At 42.0% G+C, this 19172-nt stretch overlaps 3 protein-coding genes across 7 annotated transcripts in view; all 3 read left to right on the top strand.

Moving 5' to 3' along the window:
• Window positions 1-1680, top strand: part of ART4 (ADP-ribosyltransferase 4 (Dombrock blood group)) — an 8570-nt gene extending 6890 nt beyond the window's left edge. For all 3 annotated transcript variants that reach the window (XM_025895963.2, XM_018080668.3, XM_025895962.2), the window contains exon 4: window positions 1508-1680. The gene's annotated coding sequence lies outside the window, so the exon portion shown is untranslated. The remainder of the gene's footprint in view (window positions 1-1507) is intronic.
• Window positions 7-5092, top strand: SMCO3 (single-pass membrane protein with coiled-coil domains 3). Of its 2 annotated transcripts, none has more exons than XM_018080670.2 (3): window positions 7-1014; window positions 1508-1558; window positions 3303-5092. In XM_018080670.2, exon 3 carries the CDS (start codon window positions 3317-3319, stop codon window positions 3992-3994), a length of 678 nt encoding a protein of 225 aa, XP_017936159.1. In that variant the 5' UTR covers window positions 7-1014; window positions 1508-1558; window positions 3303-3316; the 3' UTR covers window positions 3995-5092. The 2 variants fall into 2 exon arrangements, with proteins under 2 accessions (XP_017936159.1, XP_017936158.1); XM_018080669.2 differs by having other exon boundaries at window positions 3300-5092.
• A 3047-nt stretch (window positions 5093-8139) lies between these two features.
• WBP11 (WW domain binding protein 11) lies at window positions 8140-18739 on the top strand. Of its 2 annotated transcripts, XM_008920217.3 has the most exons (12): window positions 8140-8185; window positions 9282-9398; window positions 10193-10224; window positions 10848-10941; window positions 11325-11521; window positions 12376-12509; window positions 13201-13400; window positions 14188-14382; window positions 14919-15020; window positions 15807-16124; window positions 16762-16944; window positions 17625-18058. In XM_008920217.3, exons 2-12 carry the CDS (start codon window positions 9335-9337, stop codon window positions 18056-18058), a joined length of 1953 nt encoding a protein of 650 aa, XP_008918465.1. In that variant the 5' UTR covers window positions 8140-8185; window positions 9282-9334. The 2 variants fall into 2 exon arrangements, with proteins under 2 accessions (XP_008918465.1, XP_017936195.1); XM_018080706.1 differs by lacking the exon at window positions 8140-8185 and having other exon boundaries at window positions 17625-18739.
• The last annotated feature ends 433 nt before the right edge of the window (window positions 18740-19172 follow it).

The following is a 19172-nucleotide window of genomic DNA, read 5'->3' as shown; positions in this document are numbered from 1 at the left end:
ATATTCAGGACTACATGACATTCTCAGTTAAAAAAATAGGAGTCACAATTAATTGACGATTCCAGAATTGTAGTGGTTAAATCATTTAATGTTCTCTCTCAGCTCATCTTCTCATGCCTACAGCTCTGACAAGAGAGTTTGGCACTCTGTATTCATCTGGGTTGAATACAGCAGCTCAGCTTTCAGATGAAATCAAGTTAGCATCACAGAGTATTCATTACATGCTTGATCTTATGCTTTCATCTGAGAACTCAACTATTCTCTAGAGGGGAAGCAGTATTCCTGACCAGACTCCTGTGGGCTGCAGGTCCACCTTTCTAAGGATCAGAACACAAAAGATGTTTTGTTTGGTTGAAGACAGAAGTACAGCCTTGTCTTGCTGGGACAGACAAAGCCTGTTTTCACTGTCTGTGGTATCTATTTTTCTGTTTTTGTGGGACTGTTCAACTTTTCTTCCATAATTCACAGATATAAGAAAACAGAAATTGTAAAAACTCATTATTTCAAGAAATAGTTGCAAACATGAATGTTTATATTTCTAAACAATAGAAATTTATAAATCCCGGTGAAAAACTTAATCCTGTACCTATTTGAACAAAAAGTGCTGTCCTACACCTTTTATGTTTTGAGAACAGAAAGTAACACCATCCCCTTTCAACCATTTCTGTAGGTACTTGTGAGGGTACCTCTGTCAGGAGGGATTTGTGCTGTACCTATTTCCTCCAGGAACAGGAGGTCTCTGGAGGATCTAACAATTGGGAACTAGCTTTAAGTAAACTCAATTCTGTTAAAATTGGAAGGAAGGGGAAAGGAGGAAGAAAAATAGATGAATCTGGGTAAACATCACACAATAGAATTAATGACAAGCAGGCAGGCAACAGGATGGAGCTGAAGCCCAGCCTCCGAATCCCTAACTCATCACATGCTGCTGGAAAACACCAGACGAACACAGGGGAAAGAGGCTGAAGTTACTGTCCCATACACATTTCACCAGGAGCATTCAGACAAAATCAGGTAGGCACTCTAAATGTTTAATTAGAAAAGTTTCTGCAGAAAATCTCCCTGGAGCCAGAGAAATTGTCAGAAATATGTGTGGCCTGCCTAACTCTAGAAAGAAAATGTAAAAAATAGCAAAAGTGAAGACTAAGAAGTAATCTTAGCATTAAGAGACATAAAATCTAGAGCAGCTATAAGAACCTGAAATAATCATGCGTAAATAATAGAAGCTAAAAGTCTCCTCCACACCTGTCTAGAATGTAAAATGTTTGTTGAAGTGCTATTCCTTCTGAAACATTTTATCTTCTCAGTTTCTACAAATAAGTAAAGCAAATTACCTTACAATAAAACACTACCAGAGTAGAAAGGTTCTAATATGACACTGAGTCAGAGAGTAAGTCAGCGATATCCCTGAGGCAGGAGTGATATGAAATCATAACTTGCATTGACATGGCTTTATGTTTCCTGAAAATAACAAACCTTTACAGTATATGTACTTTGCTCCCTACAGCTTGAAGAAAAAAATGTGTTAAAGAGTTTAATCTCTTGACAGAGCTACAAGGTAAGTGGCTGACAGAAATGCACAGTACTGTGCAAAATATTGTAGAAAAAAATCTCTTCGGACTGGCTTATATTTAAATACTGAGATTAAAAGTTGGCAAGGGACTGTTGAAATCATTCTGGTTTTCAATTGTGACCTTGTGGGGGAGGGTGTGTTCAGTAAAATACAGCTGGGTCAGTGTCAGATGATTTGCAGTTAACAGATAGTGCAAGAATTACAAAGGACCAATATGGCACAAAGGCATCTTTTTAAGAAGAAAAATCTAGGTAGTCCCCTACACATAACTATTTGTAGTTCTAACTGTGATATGCAGGCACCAACAGCAAGAAGAGGTTTATCTTGGAAAAATGCAAAGCACTTGCCACAAAAGTGGCCCAGATTTGCAATAAAGGGCTGAGAACATAAAAAGTACCAACAAAGAAATGAGTCATCCTACTCACTCATCGTTTGCCCCTGTTGCTAAGATTTTTGCATTTAAGTCAAAACCATGCTAAAGCATTTTCACTTTGCAGCTGGTGATGGAGTCAAAGGGAAGTGGCACTGTGTTGTTTACGGAATCTTAGTGATGAGGAGTAACTCCATGATCACTGGGAACTCAGTCTCTTTGGACTCTTGTACTGACATGCAGGTTATGAGGAAATATATATTAAATATGCCCTTTTGTTGGCAAACCAGCAACAACTCGGAGAAGAATGGTGACCATAAAGATTAGACACAAGGGGAGTTAAATTTTGTGCTCTGGTCTGTACAGTGATAAGGGAGGGCCAGATTCTGCTCAGTCATGTCCTAGGAGCTTGGTGAGCATCTGCAGACATTGGCTCTGCATGGGACACCCTGGGAATGGAGGGAGTGAGGCTGTGCAAGCAAGGCAAGCTGCTCCAAGGCAGTCTGCCATCAGAGACAACCTGGTGTAGGTGCACCTCATGGTGCTTACACAGTGTGCTGAACGTCACAGGGCTGTCTGCAGCGGTTTGATATTCAGAGTGAAAAAACAATGGGAAATCAATTACAACATTAGGGAGGTGAATAAACAATGAGGGAACAGGCTAAATATCAGGGAAGGAAATACAGTGGGAAATGTGTGTAAGGTGACATAGGTTAGGATAGGTTTATTATAGATAATTTTACTATTCTGTATGAATTCCCAAGGGTAGGTTTATTAGTAGAAGCAAAGAGTGCTTATATAGTAACATTTTCTCTTGAATGTTAGACGACAAAAGCTACACTGGCATAAAACACTCTTATGGTGATACAGACCGTGTCCACTCCACCAGTCATCACGGTTGCTGAAAAATCAGATGCCTCTAAACTGAAAAAATAGGCTGATACAGAAGTGTGCCTAAATCAAGCCTTTAATTTCCCCAGCTTATTTTAGATTTTGCTGATTAGATGAGATTGTTCCATTTTTTAGTGAACTAGTTCAGCTTCTATCATCTTCAGTTTCCAAGGTTCCAATTTCAGTTTCAATCTTCAGTTCTCAGTGAACCATGTCCTATTTACAATTTATGCTAATTACATATTTGTTAGCTATTTTTGCTGCTCTGAGTATACCCAGTGTCTTAAAAGGTCCTTTTCCAATTATTTGTCTAAAGATCCAAACCAAGAATAAAGATTTGTAAGATATGCCTTGGGATTTGACCTGCTGAGCATAAAAAGAACCAGTGAGGCAGAGACAAAGCACATTTCACTGCTACAGTTATGGGTGTTGAACAGAGTAAAAGATTTCTTTTCTCTCTTGAAGTAGCCTTTTTCTGAAGAATGGCATTGAGCGACCTTCTTTACCCAGACAATCCCAAGAGAAAGCAAGAATTGATCCATTTGCATCAGAAATTGCTCGAGTGCATGTCCACAAATTTCCGTGCAACAAATGAGCTGGTTGGAGTGCTGAATGAACACCTGGGCTGTACCATTTCCCACATTCAGATGAGAGAGAGCAGTACTGTCAAGGAAAACTGTGACATAATCATTCAAGTGATGAGTGAGATTCAGCATCAGGTACAGAAGATTGATAGTGACATGAAGGAAAAGCTCGAGCCAGTGCTGTACCAGAAGCTATATGACATCAAAGAGCCTGAATTGGAGAAAATTGCAATAGCTCAGAAAGTTTTTTCCATTATTCTTGGAGAAGCAACTTCAACAGCTGGGATGGTAGCTATCAAACTTCTTGGCTCCAATCTTTTAACTTTCACTGTGAGCAAGCTCATCAGTCTCCTTGCACAGATTGGGGCATCTGTTCTTGGGGGAATTAGCATTACCATTATTGGCCTTGGCATTGAAATGATCCTCCATGCCATCCTGGGAGCCGTGGAGAGGAATGAGCTTCTGACAGCTGTGAGAAGCTACGAGAAGCACCTGGCTGAGTTTAAAGCAGCCTCAGAAAAGTACCAGCGTGCCATACATGAAGTGACTTCTTTGGTGAGAAAACAAGTTCAGTGAATGAAGTCAGAGTTCTCTCTTCTCCTGTGACAGTGGCTGCAGCAGCTATGCCTGAAGTAACCTTTTTGATTCATTATCACAAATGAACTACTGATGGCTTTTTTTCTTATTAGTGGCAGCAGAGCAAGAGATGTGACAATTCTGGGAACTGGCAATGAAATATATTAATACGAAACTGGCTTATAGGTGTTTCTGGATGGCAATGTTTCAAATACTTTGTACCTTTCCTTCACTATTTTCTGGAATGCATTGTAGATAACCTTGAACTGTAATTCATACTAGTGACAATAATACTCACTGCTGGAGCAGTGGTGGTGAGGAGGTCTGATTTTTCTCTATGTTTCTATATACATATACATATATATACATTTATCATATACAACATGATGGGAGAAAACAATTTCAATAAGGCAATCCATGCCAACATCTGGAGGCTTCATCAGGACAGCTGTGGTTGCTAAACTCTTAGTGTGGATTAGTGCTAAATCTGATAGACTGGATTCCCTGTTCACTGAACTACTTATAAGGACTAGCTGAAGCATATTTAGCTGCTATTTCCTGTCCCATCCCTGCCTAAGGAGCCAGCCAGAGATCTTTAAATAAACTCTAATCCCAGTAGATTGGCAGGGAAGAGAAGCCTGGGCCTACAGGCACACACACACAACCTGGCCCCACAGCTGAGAGAAACCAGCTGCCACGTTCCAGGTGTGCCTGGCTATGAATAACCTCTTATGCTTGGTAATGCTCTGCTCCTGCAAACCCACAGGTAAAAACTTCTTTGCAAAGCTGCTGTTTTGTTGACTGAAATGGAATCGTACAAATGTACAAGTGCCTGTAGGATTGCAGATCTATTAATGCACTGAAGTTATTTTCAAATGCTTTACCCAGTCCCACTAATGTGAGACTGCCAAGAGTATGCTCAGATTCTGCATTTCACAATATGCTACCAAATGTCCTTATTTTTCAGATTTTAAAACAAAAGATGGAAGGAAGAACATGATTTGTAGTCTCTTGCTCTGATTTGCTGTGGATTGCTTTCTTTTGATTTTAGAAAAAAAAAAAGGTAATTTAAGACAATAAAAATGTACGTATTGTAAGACCTTTCTTTTCTGTACTTTTTTCTTTTTTTTTTCTGAAAACCCAATCTTAAACCAAATAATGAAAATATTAAAATCTTCATTATAGATGCAATTTATAAATTTTATAATTTTTTTATATCCATGATAGACTGATAGACACAATCTAGTCAGATTGTGTATAGGTTCCTTTTTTAGTACCAGCTTCCCCCAAACTAAAAGCATGTCCAAATTCATACATGTTTGTTAATATTCAATATTAGCAATAGTAATTTATTAATAACTAGATTATGCCTATGAAAATAAAGAAATGGGTGAGGTTACAAAAGGGATAAATAGGCTGCACAACCCTTCCATTATGGAGTCCTTTTTATTCCCCCCTCCCCCACTGGTCTCACTTTAATCATCTGTTCTGACTCCTCTTTGCTTTTGTGCTCAAAAGCCATTAGATGGCGATGAAACTGCTAGCACTCAACAGCTCTGCCAGCTCTGCCAGTTACTGGGGAGAAAGTCCAGGCTTCAGGAACGTGGGTGGGTGCCAGGAACTGAGAAACTGAGACCAGCACAAGCCGCACACTAGGCTATGTGCATCAGGAGAGGCAATTCAGAGGAGGCAAAAAGCACTACCTGCGTGCATGAGGTATTGTGGTGGATGACATGGTGACCTGAGACATCATTTCTCCACAATGTAACGTTTTCTGTCTCCTGACACAAGTGGCACTCAGTTTAGAGGTACTTGCGTAGAGGCAAGAGATTGTCAATAGGCAGAATAGCAATATTTGAGTGTTGGAGAGGTAGGAGTTCCTGGCTCCTGCTTTCTATGTGCAAATGTATGTTCTAAACTAGGAAGAAAAACCACCAGCTCTTTGTGAGATTCCCAATCACTGCTGTACAAGAATAGTGGAGTCGAATAAAAATGAATCTCTTGTATTTTTCAGGCAGTTTGTCCACATTTTCTTGAAAGCAAGTACTAAGCAGTGTCAGGGGAAGTGGGATACACAATGAAGAACACAGAGCTATACAATTTCTACTCAGCTCTATGCATATCCTTGTTCCTAGTGGACTTAAAGGAAAGCAGGCTTCCCCACCACAGAATTAATCCCTGCTCTTTCTAACTCTCTGTCCAGCCTTAAACTTGGTGCTCCAAAGGTATCATAACCCATCTATTGATGTTTCTTCTCTACACTCCTCGGAGCTGCATCTTGTTGTGACAGAAGTATCAAGTGAAAAATGTGAGAGAACTACTGTCCAAGTCAGCAGACACTTTTGGGAGAAAGCAGTCACGGCTGAGGCAGCACCTTTGTCCCCACTGAGCCCAGTGTTCCCATGACAGAAAGCCCCAGGCTTTGTAAGGTGCAACTAATCTTCAAAAATTCAGCCGTCCCCTCTCCAGTGACATGTTGCATGACAGGGATGTGCATGGCCACAGCTTTACATCACATCCCCTCGAACATTCTCCCTTTGCTCAGGCTGCTGTTCTGGACAAAAGATTAAGAATTAAAACTGTGATATGCATGTTCCAAGTCAGAACAGCCTCAAGGAAGAAAAGAAACTAAACCAGCCCAAGCCAGTCTAAGCTGCTTTCAAACCTGTGTGGAAAAACAGTATGGTTGCAAGCAAAATCTGCCCTGCAGAAAGTTCTTTCTGGTAACAAGAATAATGTAAAGAGAACAGGCCAAAGAGACACAAGGTGGGGATGACTCTGCTCTGTGCAGAGCAAGACTCCCTAGGCACTGAGAGCTTCTGAAGTCTTGGCTCCAAGGATTCTCCTGGACTAGCTATCTGCTAACTTGGATTTTGTGCAGTGTGTGGTGGATGTTGGTATTATTATGATACACAGCTTATAGTCTTTTACCCACCCTGCAGTGATCCTTCATAAGCTTCCAAGTTTGCCAACTGAGACTCCATTATCTGAAAAACTGTAATAACGTTGTCTTGCATGGCATGTTCACCAGGAGCAGGGGGGGGGATGTCTACAAATCCTGCTCAGAGCTCTGACCACCTCTGTTCCCAGGTGCTGCCTGTGCAGAGAAAACTGTCCTTCCTACACCTCTCCCTGGCATGCTAATTCTTTAATCCTGCACCTATATTTTATTGCTTGCACCCTGATGTTTCATGTAGCTTTATCCTGGTTCTTTGTGTGCTGTGGACTTTTGCTAGAAATTGTACTTTGGACGATGATGCAGAACAGCTCCTACACGGTGTTCCCCAGCCTCACCAGTTCACCACAAGGGGAGCTGCGGGAAGAGACAAGTAACAGAGTAGCTCCAGTGGTCCCTGATGGGACCAGACTTTCTCCTGTTCCCTTAGTACAGCCTGAGCTCCCAGATGAACGTCATCCAGTCACTTTTTCCCAGTAATCCCATGGAACGGCAGCTTGCCCAGGAGCCCGAGAGGGATGCCAGCCCCACTCACAGGGCAGCAGCGCTACCTCGAGGCCAAATCCTACAACAAACCCATGTGACAGACCTGAGGCTGTGGGCAGCTCCCTCCTGCTCCCGCAGCACTTTGCGTTTATTCCCCATGGACAGAGACTTCTCACATGCCCTTTGGCTCTGCCTTGTTTCAGGGCGGGGGTGGTGGGCACTTTGTGGGATCTCCCCTGGAGAGTGCGGGAGAACAGCGCCCTCGACGACCACGTTCACAGGCCTCCCCTTCTGTCCCTATTCCCGCACTGGCCTATTCCAGTCTTTTTCCAGCACTGGCCTTGCCGGCGTAGGGCTCTCTCACCCGTATCCCTCCCCAACTCTGTCTTCACCTGCTCTCAGGGCTCGGTGGGGCTGGCTGGGCACAGCCTGTCTCTGTTTCTGTCGCTATCCCTGTCCCTATCCCTGTCCCCGCCCCTGTCCTTCTCCCTGTCCCTATCCCCGTCCATGCCAGCCCCCGCTCCAGCCCCGCCTCCTGGCCCCGCCCCGGTCCAACCACAGAGTCGGAACCTCCGAGGGGGAGCGAAGGGCGGCGGAACCATAGAGTTGGGGCGGCCCCTTCCGGAGCGCGGTTCCGCGCGCCAGCCACACGGTGCCAGTGCAAGATGGCGGCGGGGCCGCGGAGGCGGGCGCGGGCTGAGAGGGCCGCGGCTGCACCGGGACGGAGCCCGGCCCGGCCCGGCGGAGGGGTGAGAGCGGTGGGCGGTGCTGGATTGCGAGGAGAAAAGAAGCGAGGAGAAGGCGGTGGTTTGCGCTCCCGTCTTCTCTTCCTCCTTCTGTTGGGGGAGGAGAAGGGAGGGCTTTCTGCCCCATTCCTCAGTGGCCAAAAAAGTCATAAATTTAGTGCTTGATTTTTATTTTTTTTTCCACCTTTGTATGTTAACTTGTTGCATTGAAACTCTGCTTTGAGTCCTAAGAAGATTTGGGATCGAGGTTTCAGGAAGTTTGTTCTCTTTCTCTTTACCCGTTAAATGGTAGAAATGTGGGAAATACGGGGTGTAAATATAACTGTTACCTCTGTGTGGTGAGCTTCCCACCTAAAGAAATGATAGTGTCTTGCAAAAAACCCCCAGTATTTTGTCAGGCAATTAGGAGTGGAGGTAGAGGGAGAGCAAAACTGAGAGAGAAGAAACATCCCGGACTGTAGTTTGAACGCTTAGATAGTCATCTGTAAGGTGAAGAAATGTCAAAAGACAGGAAATAATCTTTTCCAGAATAACCCTTTCTTTGGTCATCACAACACAGCTTGAAATAATGCTGATGGAGACAGAGAGCACAAGTGGGCTCTGGGGAGGTGAAGAAGACAGGGATGTGTGCGGCACACCTGCTGATGGATACAGTGGGTACTGGGGAGGAACAGCAGTGGCAGCTTAGAATCTGAGGAAGGGAGGAGATTTGGGGGGAAACATTTGCAACAGAGGTGAAAACTGGAGAGCTCTTGTGAGAGTAAATGAGAAGATGAACTCTGATATGCTCTTAGAAAAATAGAATATGTGTTTCTGCCCCCCCCCCCCCCCCCCGCACCCCTTCACAGTGTAAGCACAAAGCTTCTTGGTTTGCATATTAGTGTGAATAATGACAATTATCAATTAGTTTAAAATTATTTCTTAGTGAAGTAGTAGTAAGTAGGTACTTAGTTAAATTAGTAGTATTTAATTAGAGTAGCATGAGCTTGAAATTGGGTGTTTGAGATATTTGAGGGTGCAACCTCAGTGCAATGAAGAGAAGAGAAATAATAATTAAGCTATCAGTGCATAGGACCTGAAACTGTATAATCTTTTCCAGGTCTCTCCCTATTTTTTAAGTTCGTTTTTTGAGGCAGAAGAAAAAAGATCAAAATGGGGCGGAGATCTACATCGTCCACCAAGAGTGGGAAGTTTATGAATCCCACCGATCAGGCCCGTAAGTATCCATAAAAGCTAAGCAGATGGGAATGGGGGGAAGCAGATAAAAAGCTTTTTCTGAGGATAAGATCCTCACTCATGAATCAGAACCGAGTGTCCCTAACTTGAAAAACATCTCAGTTTTGGCTAAGAAGGCTTCTTGCTTTCATGCTGTTGCTTCTCTGAGTATTTCTCTCTTGGTTCTCACTGTGGTTATCAGTTTGTATTTAGCTGTTAGTTAAACTGCAGGCTGCTTCCTGGGACAAAGTTAATCTGACTGAGATTGGAATTTGAGGAACATGTCAACTTTTGTAGGTGCTCTGGTTAGATGAGGGAGTTGTTTTAACTGGTTTTTTTTTGCTTTTGGTAACTTGTCAGATGTTATCAAGGCTAAATACATAAAGAAAATCTAGACTTACATGGTGGAAATGCTTTATTTCAGATGCATACTCAAAACCTAGATATTTTTCAAGTGTGTTGTCTGTTGACTCTGTTTCAGCTTCTGTGCAGCAATCTTTTCGTGGTTGCACGTATTACTATGACTTCTGTTGCCTGTTCTATTTTTTGTATGGAAAAAGTTCTGCTTCTGGAGACATGAAGACTGCAGTATCTCCTTTTTTTTTCCTGTATAAAACACGTGAAACAGAAATCTATTTCATGCTGTATTTCTCTCTCAGTGGGAAGTTGAGTTACAGTTACAGTCTTTGAAGATGAGTGAGCTGTTGATAAACAGCACTAGTCTTGATGAAGGAAAGATTCTTCCATTTGATTGTGTCTTTCAAGTTGTTATTTTCTTTTTCTTTCCCCCTCTAGGGAAGGAAGCTAGGAAAAGGGAACTAAAGAAGGTAAATAAAGAGACTGGGAACATTTAGTTGGTGTTTCCTGTACTGTGTATCATGTTTGTGACTGTAATGGGCTGTGGCTGATTACTAAACTACAGATGTTTTGGTTGGTATCCTAGGATTGACTTTGGAAAATACTATCCAAACAAGTAGTTTAAGAAAACAGAAATCTTGTTTTGAGTAAACATGTCTCATCACCTGCTGGTTTTTAACTTGTAATTTTTTAAAAAATATTATTGTAAGTAGTTAGGAGTAAAATTAAAAAGAAAAAAAAACGAAGCCAGCAAACAAGCAACAAGCCCAATACAAAAAAACCAAACAAATAAGCCACCCAAGACTCACACACTTTTTAGTGTTTTACTCTATTTTGTCAGTTGGTTATTGTGTTGATTGTATGTGTCTTAATTGAATGAATTATAGTAGCATTTGTAATTATCAAGACAGTAGAATTAAAATTACCAGGAGTTTTAGTTACCTTTGCTTCTGATTTGTGTCATGGTGAACATTTGCAGGGCATTTTGAGGTGTGTTTTTTTTCTCCAGACTGGAAATATTGAGAAAGGGTAACAGATGTTCTATGTCTTTCTTCTGTGACACTTTTCTGATCTGCTTGATCCCTGATCTTAGAACAAAAAGCAACGAATGATGGTACGAGCAGCTGTACTGAAGATGAAAGATCCAAAGCAGATTATCCGGGACATGGAAAAATTGGATGAGATGGGTGAGTAAGAGGTACCAGGTGTTGGACTTAGGCAGTGGTTCATGTAGATGTATAACTTAGTTTTAAGGAATGACTGAGGAGACTAAATAGAATATTTCCTTTCCTGTTAGAAGGGAGATTAATGCTGTTAAAGCTGGAGATTAATTACAATTTAAGGTGATGTGGTGCCATCAAAAAGGACTTTTTTCAAGATGTCTGACAAAAAGCATGAGTAGTGTGTGTGATATAACTTAGAGTTGAAGGAGAGTGTTGTCATAAGGCTGAAAACTTCCTGAAAATAGGGTTTGAAGATGTTTTTGCTTTGAATTGATTTCATTCATCACAGTTGTGCAGTAGAGTAATTTATGAATTTTTTTTGTCCTTTATTTACTGTCTTGGATCAGAGTTCAACCCAGTACAGCAGCCACAACTTAATGAAAAGGTGCTGAAGGATAAACGCAAAAAACTCCGTGAGACTTTTGAACGTATCTTGCGGCTCTACGAGAAAGAGAATCCTGACATCTATAAAGAACTGCGCAAGCTGGAAGTAGAGTACGAGCAGAAGAGATCACAACTCAGCCAGTATTTTGATGCTGTCAAGGTAATGCTTAATATATTTCAGTCTTTTAGCTGTCGTAGTGTTATTCTCTTTGTCTGCTCATTAGGTGGGACAGTTACAAAGGAAGGAGCTTTATTAGAGACCAGTGACATGTAGCCCATGTGAAATACTTACAATAATTTGCACAGTACCTCCAATTAGAGCATTTCAGTGAGGACAGTGTGGCTGTTGTCAAGCCACTGTTTGTCTCTGATATACTGATCTCATTCAACATGAAAGGAGGAAAGGGAAATTTATGTTGCAAATCAACAATATCAGCATTTTGTTTTCTGTATTAAAGAAAGAGCAAGCCTGTGAGTGTGCAGTTGATATATCTGTGAATTTCTGCTAAATCTCTTGCTGGAAATAATGAGAAGCCTTTGGCATTCTTTTAAAGATCTTTCTCTAGCATTCTTCCTTGCTGTATTCTAGAACATAGTGATGTGCAAGTACAAGGAGTAAGACTTCTTGTTTTTTTTTCCTTTGGAATATGCATCAGTGTGTGATTTGTGCTTGCTGAGTACTCAAAAAGTACAGCCATACTTGTCTGCAGTCTCTTAGTTTTGGAGACTGAAGGTCTGAAGGGAAATAGAAACATGAATACTAAAGCCTTTCATAAGTGCATTGCATGTGCTTTATTTTGCATTGAAAGCTTTTACTGCTGACACTTTCCCAAATTTCTTTCATAGGCTGCTGCAAGATAACATGCCCTAAGAACAGACACCTCTGACAAATGATAGCAGGTCCCATGTGTTCTGTACTCTCTGAGGTAATGAGGTTGTGCAGTAGCTTCTATGGGAGTAACCTGTTCTTTCTCTTTGTTTTTTGTTTGTTTTTTTTTTACCCCTCTTTTACAGAATGCTCAGCATGTTGAAGTGGAAAGTATCCCCTTACCAGATATGCCTCATGCTCCCTCCAACATCCTCATCCAGGACATTCCCCTTCCAGGGGCCCAACCGCCTTCTATCCTGAAGAAGACGTCAGCCTATGGGTAAGTGGAAAAAGAAACTGAGGGGAAGTGAAGAGGAAGCACCTCTGTTACTGGGAAGGAGCTAGGGGCAGAAGCAGAGGTAATATTGACTTGCAGAAGTCATGAATTCAGAACCAAAGTCCTTTTTAATCTTTCCCTACTCTTACAGGTTTTTGTTTAAATTCCTTTAAGTTAAATACTATGCCTTCTAGTTTTGGGCTTTTTGCATATCGGTAAAACTTAAAACCCTGCCACTTTGAACATAAGTGCCCCTTAAATTGCCATGTGTGTTCTTTTGTCCTGCTAGCATATTCAGTTTATATGAATAGTTCGTATAAACTCCCAGTTTGCTTGTTTATTATTTTTTTTCATTCTAGTACTAGTTTTTTCTGTTTCCTTCTGAATAGCCTTCTGTTTTCACCAACTCTGTGATTACTTCATTCCTCTTCTGTGGTAGGATTCAATCTTTGCTTTTTTTCATTGTTCTCTTCAGTTGCTTTCTGAGAAGCTTTTGTCTGATCTTCAGCAGTCATGTCTTTGTATGAGGTTGTAAAGTCCTTGTGTCAGATCTATACTTTGTAAATGTTCACGTTTCTTTTTAGAAGGCTGCTGTGCAAGCAATGATGAGAGAAGGCTAAATAATTCTATTAAGGGTATGTTTACTTTTGTTTGTTTGCGTTCCTACATTTCTCATTTCCTTTCTTATTTCCAGACCACCAGTTCGGTCCATTTCTGTGCTTCCTCCTCCTGGGCTTGGTGTTCCACGTTTACCTCCAGGCAGGAAGCCCCCTGGACCTCCACCAGGGCCACCCCCACCTCAGGTCCTGCAGATGTATGGCCGTAAAGTGGGTTTCACCTTGGAAATGGCTCCTCGAAGGCGAGAGGAGGAGATTTCTTACAGTTCTGAAGCAGGTAAGAACTTTCCTGTTACTGTCTGGGGTTTTCCTTGACCTGTTTTGCTATGTAGTGTGCCCTAGACAAGATATTCTCTTGGCAGTATGGGTGTTAGTACTACTTGAAGGACTTTTCTTAAATGAGTGCACCTCTGAGGTGATTCTGATATATTCATAATATCTACAGTTTTGTTTACTAGGTATGTTGAAACTTCTAATTACATTTTTCAGGTTTTTTTTTCTGTTAGGTTGCACAGATTGGATATACTCCCATGTGGTCTTAACAGTGCTGAAAGATTGTACATATTATCCCTTCAAAAAACCCAGCTATTGTCAGAGAATTCTTCCTTTTAAAAAACCCACCAAATAAACAAAAATCCCAGACCAACCCACCTCAAACCAAAACCACAACAACAAAGTCCCCAGCCAACCCTGAGTGTGCATTTGCTAGGAGAACCTAGGTCCTCCTTTTCACACAGTTGCTGTATCATCCTTAGAAACTTTTGTGAATGGATGGATTAGCTTTATTTCATGCCAGAAAGCATCAAAGTATTTCAGTGGTGGGCAGTTGCTGAATAGAAGTTAATGAGTTGCAGTAGCAGTTGCCAATTAACCAGCATGCTAATAGGAAATCTTATAAATACATTCTCCAAGATATTCTTTCAGAATATGTGCTAAGCAGTAAAGGGATGACAGTTTGTCAGTGCTGTTGCTAGGGGGAATGTTCTTACTGTAGACATACAAAATGTTCTTTCACAGCAGCGTATTTGGATTTTATGCATTTCCTAATACTTTGCTTTCTGCAGGACAACGAGGGCATGATGATGATATGTCCAGCACTAGTGAAGATGAAGGTTATCCTGAGGATATGGATCAAGACAAACACGATGAGAGCAGCGATGATAGTGACAGTGATAGGTCAGATGCAGACAGTGAAGGTGACGACTTCCTGCATCGTGACAATGACAAGGAGAGGGAAGGTGGTGAAGAAAAGAAATCAGGTATGGGGGGAACTTAGAGATTCGGGTTTGATTTTTCAAAAGGAAAACACTACTTGGTAGAGTTTATGTGCTCTCCTGACTGATGATGTGTGTGTCATTTATTTAGTCAGCTACTCTGTTCTAACTCACTTAAATTCCAGATGAAGGATTTTTATTAATAGATGAGTCAGAAGGAAGCACTTCTAGAATGGTCTAGAAGTGGAGCAACTTTCAGATAAACCTGTTTTCTTAAAAGTTGAGTTAGCTTGTAGCTCGTAAGCCATTTTTCACTTGAAGCATTGCATTGGCAGGGTACCCTACAAAATTAAGCCTCAGTATAAAATATGCTCACTTGCTTGGGGGAGACCAATTGATAGAGAATACTAGGCTAGCAAAACTTCAAATAGTCAGGAACACCAATGTTAACTCTTATGTAAGGAGCATCATTATGTTAGAATGATACGTTATCCATAACAGTTGTAGACGTAACTCTTATCTGATTTTTATTATTTTCTTCCTTCGTCCTGCCACCCTTGTCCATATTTTGGTTTCCCCAGGTCATAGTGTCCGGTTTGCAGACATGCCTGGGAAGTCACGAAAAAAGAAAAAGAACATGAAAGAACTGACTCCACTCCAGGCCATGATGTTACGAATGGCAGGTGAGTAAGATGCATATAGTATGAGGTGATATGCCATTATAGAGTAAACATTTTACTGTCTGATCTGCTTAGAGTATCAGCTGTGGTTAGGTATTTGGTTTTGTTGTTTGTTTGGGGGGGTTTTAATTTATTTTTGGTTAAGTAGTGTATGCACTGTGCATAGCAGAGTTGAAGTTGAGAGTAGCAATTTACTGAGGTTTTTCTTCTCAACCTTTTCTTGCTTAACTTTTAAACAATTGCTCAAATGAAATATGAACCTATTGGTGAAAGAGAAAGAGTAACATTGTGTGCTCAACCTGTAACCTATAAGGGTTTGTACTCCTTAAAAATACCCTTTTACTGAAATAAGTTAACCAATAAAGATTATTTTTTGTTTGTTTTAGAAAGAAACTCCAATGTCTTTCAAAGGTGTGGGAGTTTCTTTTACATGGGGACTGTGTTTATTTTGAGATTGTGTCTCCAACCCACTGTCCCTGTTGCCTTACCTCCACACAAACTCCCATAAACCATAGATCAAATAGCTACAGTTTGGGTTGGTAGTAGAAGCTTCAGATCTCACAGGAACGGATAGCTCTTGTTCTCAGAGCTCTATCTAGAACAGTGATGATTCTTCTATTATTATTTTTTGTTTATTTTCATTTTCTGTTTAAAGTGTGGTCAGATGTCTGCCCTTTGAAGTAAAGTGTATCTTTCTTTTTCTTCTTTTATTTTGTGTCCTCAAGTTTCTTTGATGTTCACAAAGATGTTACGCGTAGACAGATTTTATAACTATATGCCCATATCCAGGTCAGGAAATTCCAGAAGAAGGGAGAGAAGTGGAGGAATATTCAGAAGAGGAGGAGGAGGAGGAAGAGGAATCAGAGTCTGAAGAGGCATCACAACAACAGCAGCAGCAACAACAGCTCAGTGAGGAAGCTCTGGCAGAGACTGGGTCATCTACTGCAGCTTCCCAGACACAACAGCAGCAACAGACTGCGCAGACTGTTCCTCCAACTCAGATACAGGCACCTCCTATGCCTGGGCCTCCTCCGCTAGGACCACCTCCAGCCCCTCCACTGAGGCCCCCAGGCCCACCCACCGGCCTTCCTCCTGGCCCTCCACCAGGTGAATACTTGATTTACTCTGCTTTGAAGGATGCAGGCTCTCAGTACTACAGGCAGTGGTATCAGTTTGGGAGCTTTGAGGCTGCAGAACATGTTGCAGATGGAGTACACGTGCCCAGTGTGGTAATTACTGAGACTGTATGGTCTGTCAGCAGTCTCTTGATGCTGTACCTTGCTTTTGAGGCATCAAGCTCCTGTAGCTGAGTCTACCTGATGGGTTCTGTCTTTGTCAGAGGCAACACAGGCTGCAGCAGAGCCAGTGTATGAAGTGGAGTAAAATGGCAAAAGTACTTATTTTTAGGCCAGAAGAACAATCAAATGCCACAGAGGAAAGTTTTCTAGCTGTTTAAATTCTGACAAACTCAGCTCAGTAGCTGTTTTCAGTTACTACTTCATTATGTGGGGAGGAGTCTTTTTTCCAAGTAGGAGAAGATACTATTTGACTATTATGAAGAACCTTTAACTCTATAACTGCTGCCTCTTTTTGAGATTTTTGAACATTCTATTTAATCTGGCAGCTGGCTAATACAGCTTTCAAGTTGCTGTTGAAGATCTTTACTATTAGCTGATGACATAGTTGCTGGGGTATTTTTTTAACTATGAATTAAATTTCTCTTTCCTTGTATGCGTGCTTTCAGGAGCTCCTCCATTCCTGAGACCTCCTGGCTTACCAGGATTGCGTGGGCCTTTGCCTCGACTGCTGCCACCAGGCCCCCCACCTGGACGACCACCCGGTCCTCCCCCAGGCCCCCCACCAGGTCTGCCCCCAGGCCCTCCTCCACGTGGTCCTCCTCCTCGTCTGCCCCCTCCTGCTCCACCAGGTAAAGTGTTCTGTTTGTTTCTGTGCCAAGTCTCTTCTTGCTTTATTTTCCCAGTTTGTGCTGTGGTGATCAAGCCAGTGAGTATAATTGGTGGCCAGTTAGCCTTTGTTCCTGTCTGTGTGGCTGCGTTGTGCTTTATGCTGTTACACTTTTCTGTGTAATAACAACAAGTAAGTTCTGTGTATAGTTTGGTGGCAAGAAATCTGTCCTGAAAAAGGGAATTTCAGAGTTTAAACTTTTGCTCTGCTGGACTCTTTCTGAATAAGCTCTGCATGCTATAATGGTTTTTCAATAAATGAGTTGAAGATTGGGATATTTATTTTTTCTACCTGGGTCAGGCATTTCTGATGACTCTGAAATTGCAGTGGGAGGGATCGTCAAGAAACTTTTATTTTCAGATTATAACTTTGAAATTTGAAATGGAGCAATAAACAAGCTCCTGTTGCTTTCAGAGTCTGAAGAGCAGCATTTTCAACCCAGCACTTGGTGCAGGGTTGAAAACATTTTTTTTTTATACATTTTGTTTTTAAGCCAGTGCTACTGCATCTCGTTGAGAGTTGTTTTGTTTTGGTTTTCTTTTTGGTTTTTTTTCTTGGCATTCTGAGCCTGTGCACTTTTTTATGAAATAATTTAAAATTCCCAGGTGTGGAGACAGCTCATGGTTTCTTTTCTCCTTACAGGTATCCCTCCTCCTCGCCCAGGCATGTTACGGCCACCTCTGGTGCCCCCACTAGGACCTGCCCCACCTGGGCTCTTTCCACCAGCTCCCATTCCAAATCCTGGGGTACTGAGCGCCCCTCCCAGCTTGATCCAGCGCCCCAAGGCGGATGACACCAGTGCAGCCACCATCGAGAAGAAAGCCACGGCCACGATCAGTGCCAAGCCGCAGATCACCAATCCCAAGGCAGAGATCACTCGCTTTGTGCCCACTGCCTTGCGAGTGCGCCGGGAGAATAAAGGGGCTTCAGCTGCCTCCCAGAGAAAACAGGATGATGAGCCTGCCCTCCCGTTAACCAAAGCTGTCCCCAAGGCTGGATCGTCTGCCCCTATCTCTGTACAGACAAAGGATGATGTGTATGAAGCCTTCATGAAAGAAATGGAAGGTCTCCTGTGACCTGTCATAGTCCTAGTCAGCTTTCCTGCCCCTCTGGACACGGATCAGATCACTGTGGAGGGAGGAGAAGGGAAAGTCCTCCTGCAAGCAACGAAAGGGCTCACGTGACAGGGAATAGTTCCCTACCCCCAGGTTAACTTGCCAGTGTGCTGTTAATAGAGACCGCTGCAGATGGGGTGTGGCTGGGGACCTCCTCTCAGAGCTAGAGCATTTCCACTTGGTGAAAGGAAATCACAGTAAAGAATGCAATGCTGCTCCCCTCAAGTCCTCCTCCTTCCTTGGAGGGAGATAATGATATTCTGGGGAGGGGAGCGTGGGATAGAGGGGTGACTATGCTCTGCCTGAATCCTTGCACACCCCAAATGCTCTGGTGAGGGTAGTGGAACAGGTTTTTAAGGAGCCAGAAAAGTGTTAGCAGCATTTCATACACAAATGGTTGTCCAGTTTTTGTTTTCTGTACTGGTTGTTTTTTCTGTAAATATTTTATAATCATATTTTTTAGTTGCAGTGAGGTTGATGAATCATCTTTCTTCCAGGGTGGTCAGGGAGGTAATTTGTTGCGTATACTGTACACTGGAATTTTGCACCCTATCCCCTTTATGGTCATCTTGATGGATTGTCATCGGCTGGGGAAACTTCATGTTGTCTTATGAAAGACAATAAATGTTCAGTGTATCAAAATACTGGTTTCCTTGTGATTTTGTGTAAAACTAGCAGGCAGGTGGAAAGGAGGGAGAGTTCCTGGCTGGCCTTGAGAGATGATAGAAGCATTCTGAACTTCAGGAAAGAAAAACTAACTACATTGTAAATAATACAGACTTTTTTTTTCCACTGAACTTCTACTATATTCTTGTTTTTTAGTTCCTAAACATCCCTTTCAACCTTTAGCTAGTAGCTAAGTAGTTTCTAGTAGCCGATAACATGTAAAAACTGAAGTCCTGTAGTACTACTAATAATTACAAAATGATTTCTTCTGTATACTCTTATTAAAAGGTTTGCTTCATATCAAGGCTCAGATAACCACTGGATGCATCATGGACAGGCTACCATAAGTAAAAATTGGTTAACAGTTTTAATGTTGAGATTAACAGATAATTTTACTTGTGGATAATAT

The sequence above is a fragment of the Manacus vitellinus genome, unplaced genomic scaffold (genome assembly GCF_001715985.3).
Source record: "Manacus vitellinus isolate BGI_N305 unplaced genomic scaffold, ASM171598v3 scaffold_5_pilon, whole genome shotgun sequence".
NCBI lineage: Eukaryota > Metazoa > Chordata > Aves > Passeriformes > Pipridae > Manacus > Manacus vitellinus.
The sequence above is the reverse complement of the archived record's forward strand: the minus strand, read 5'-3'. Positions and strand labels throughout refer to the sequence as shown.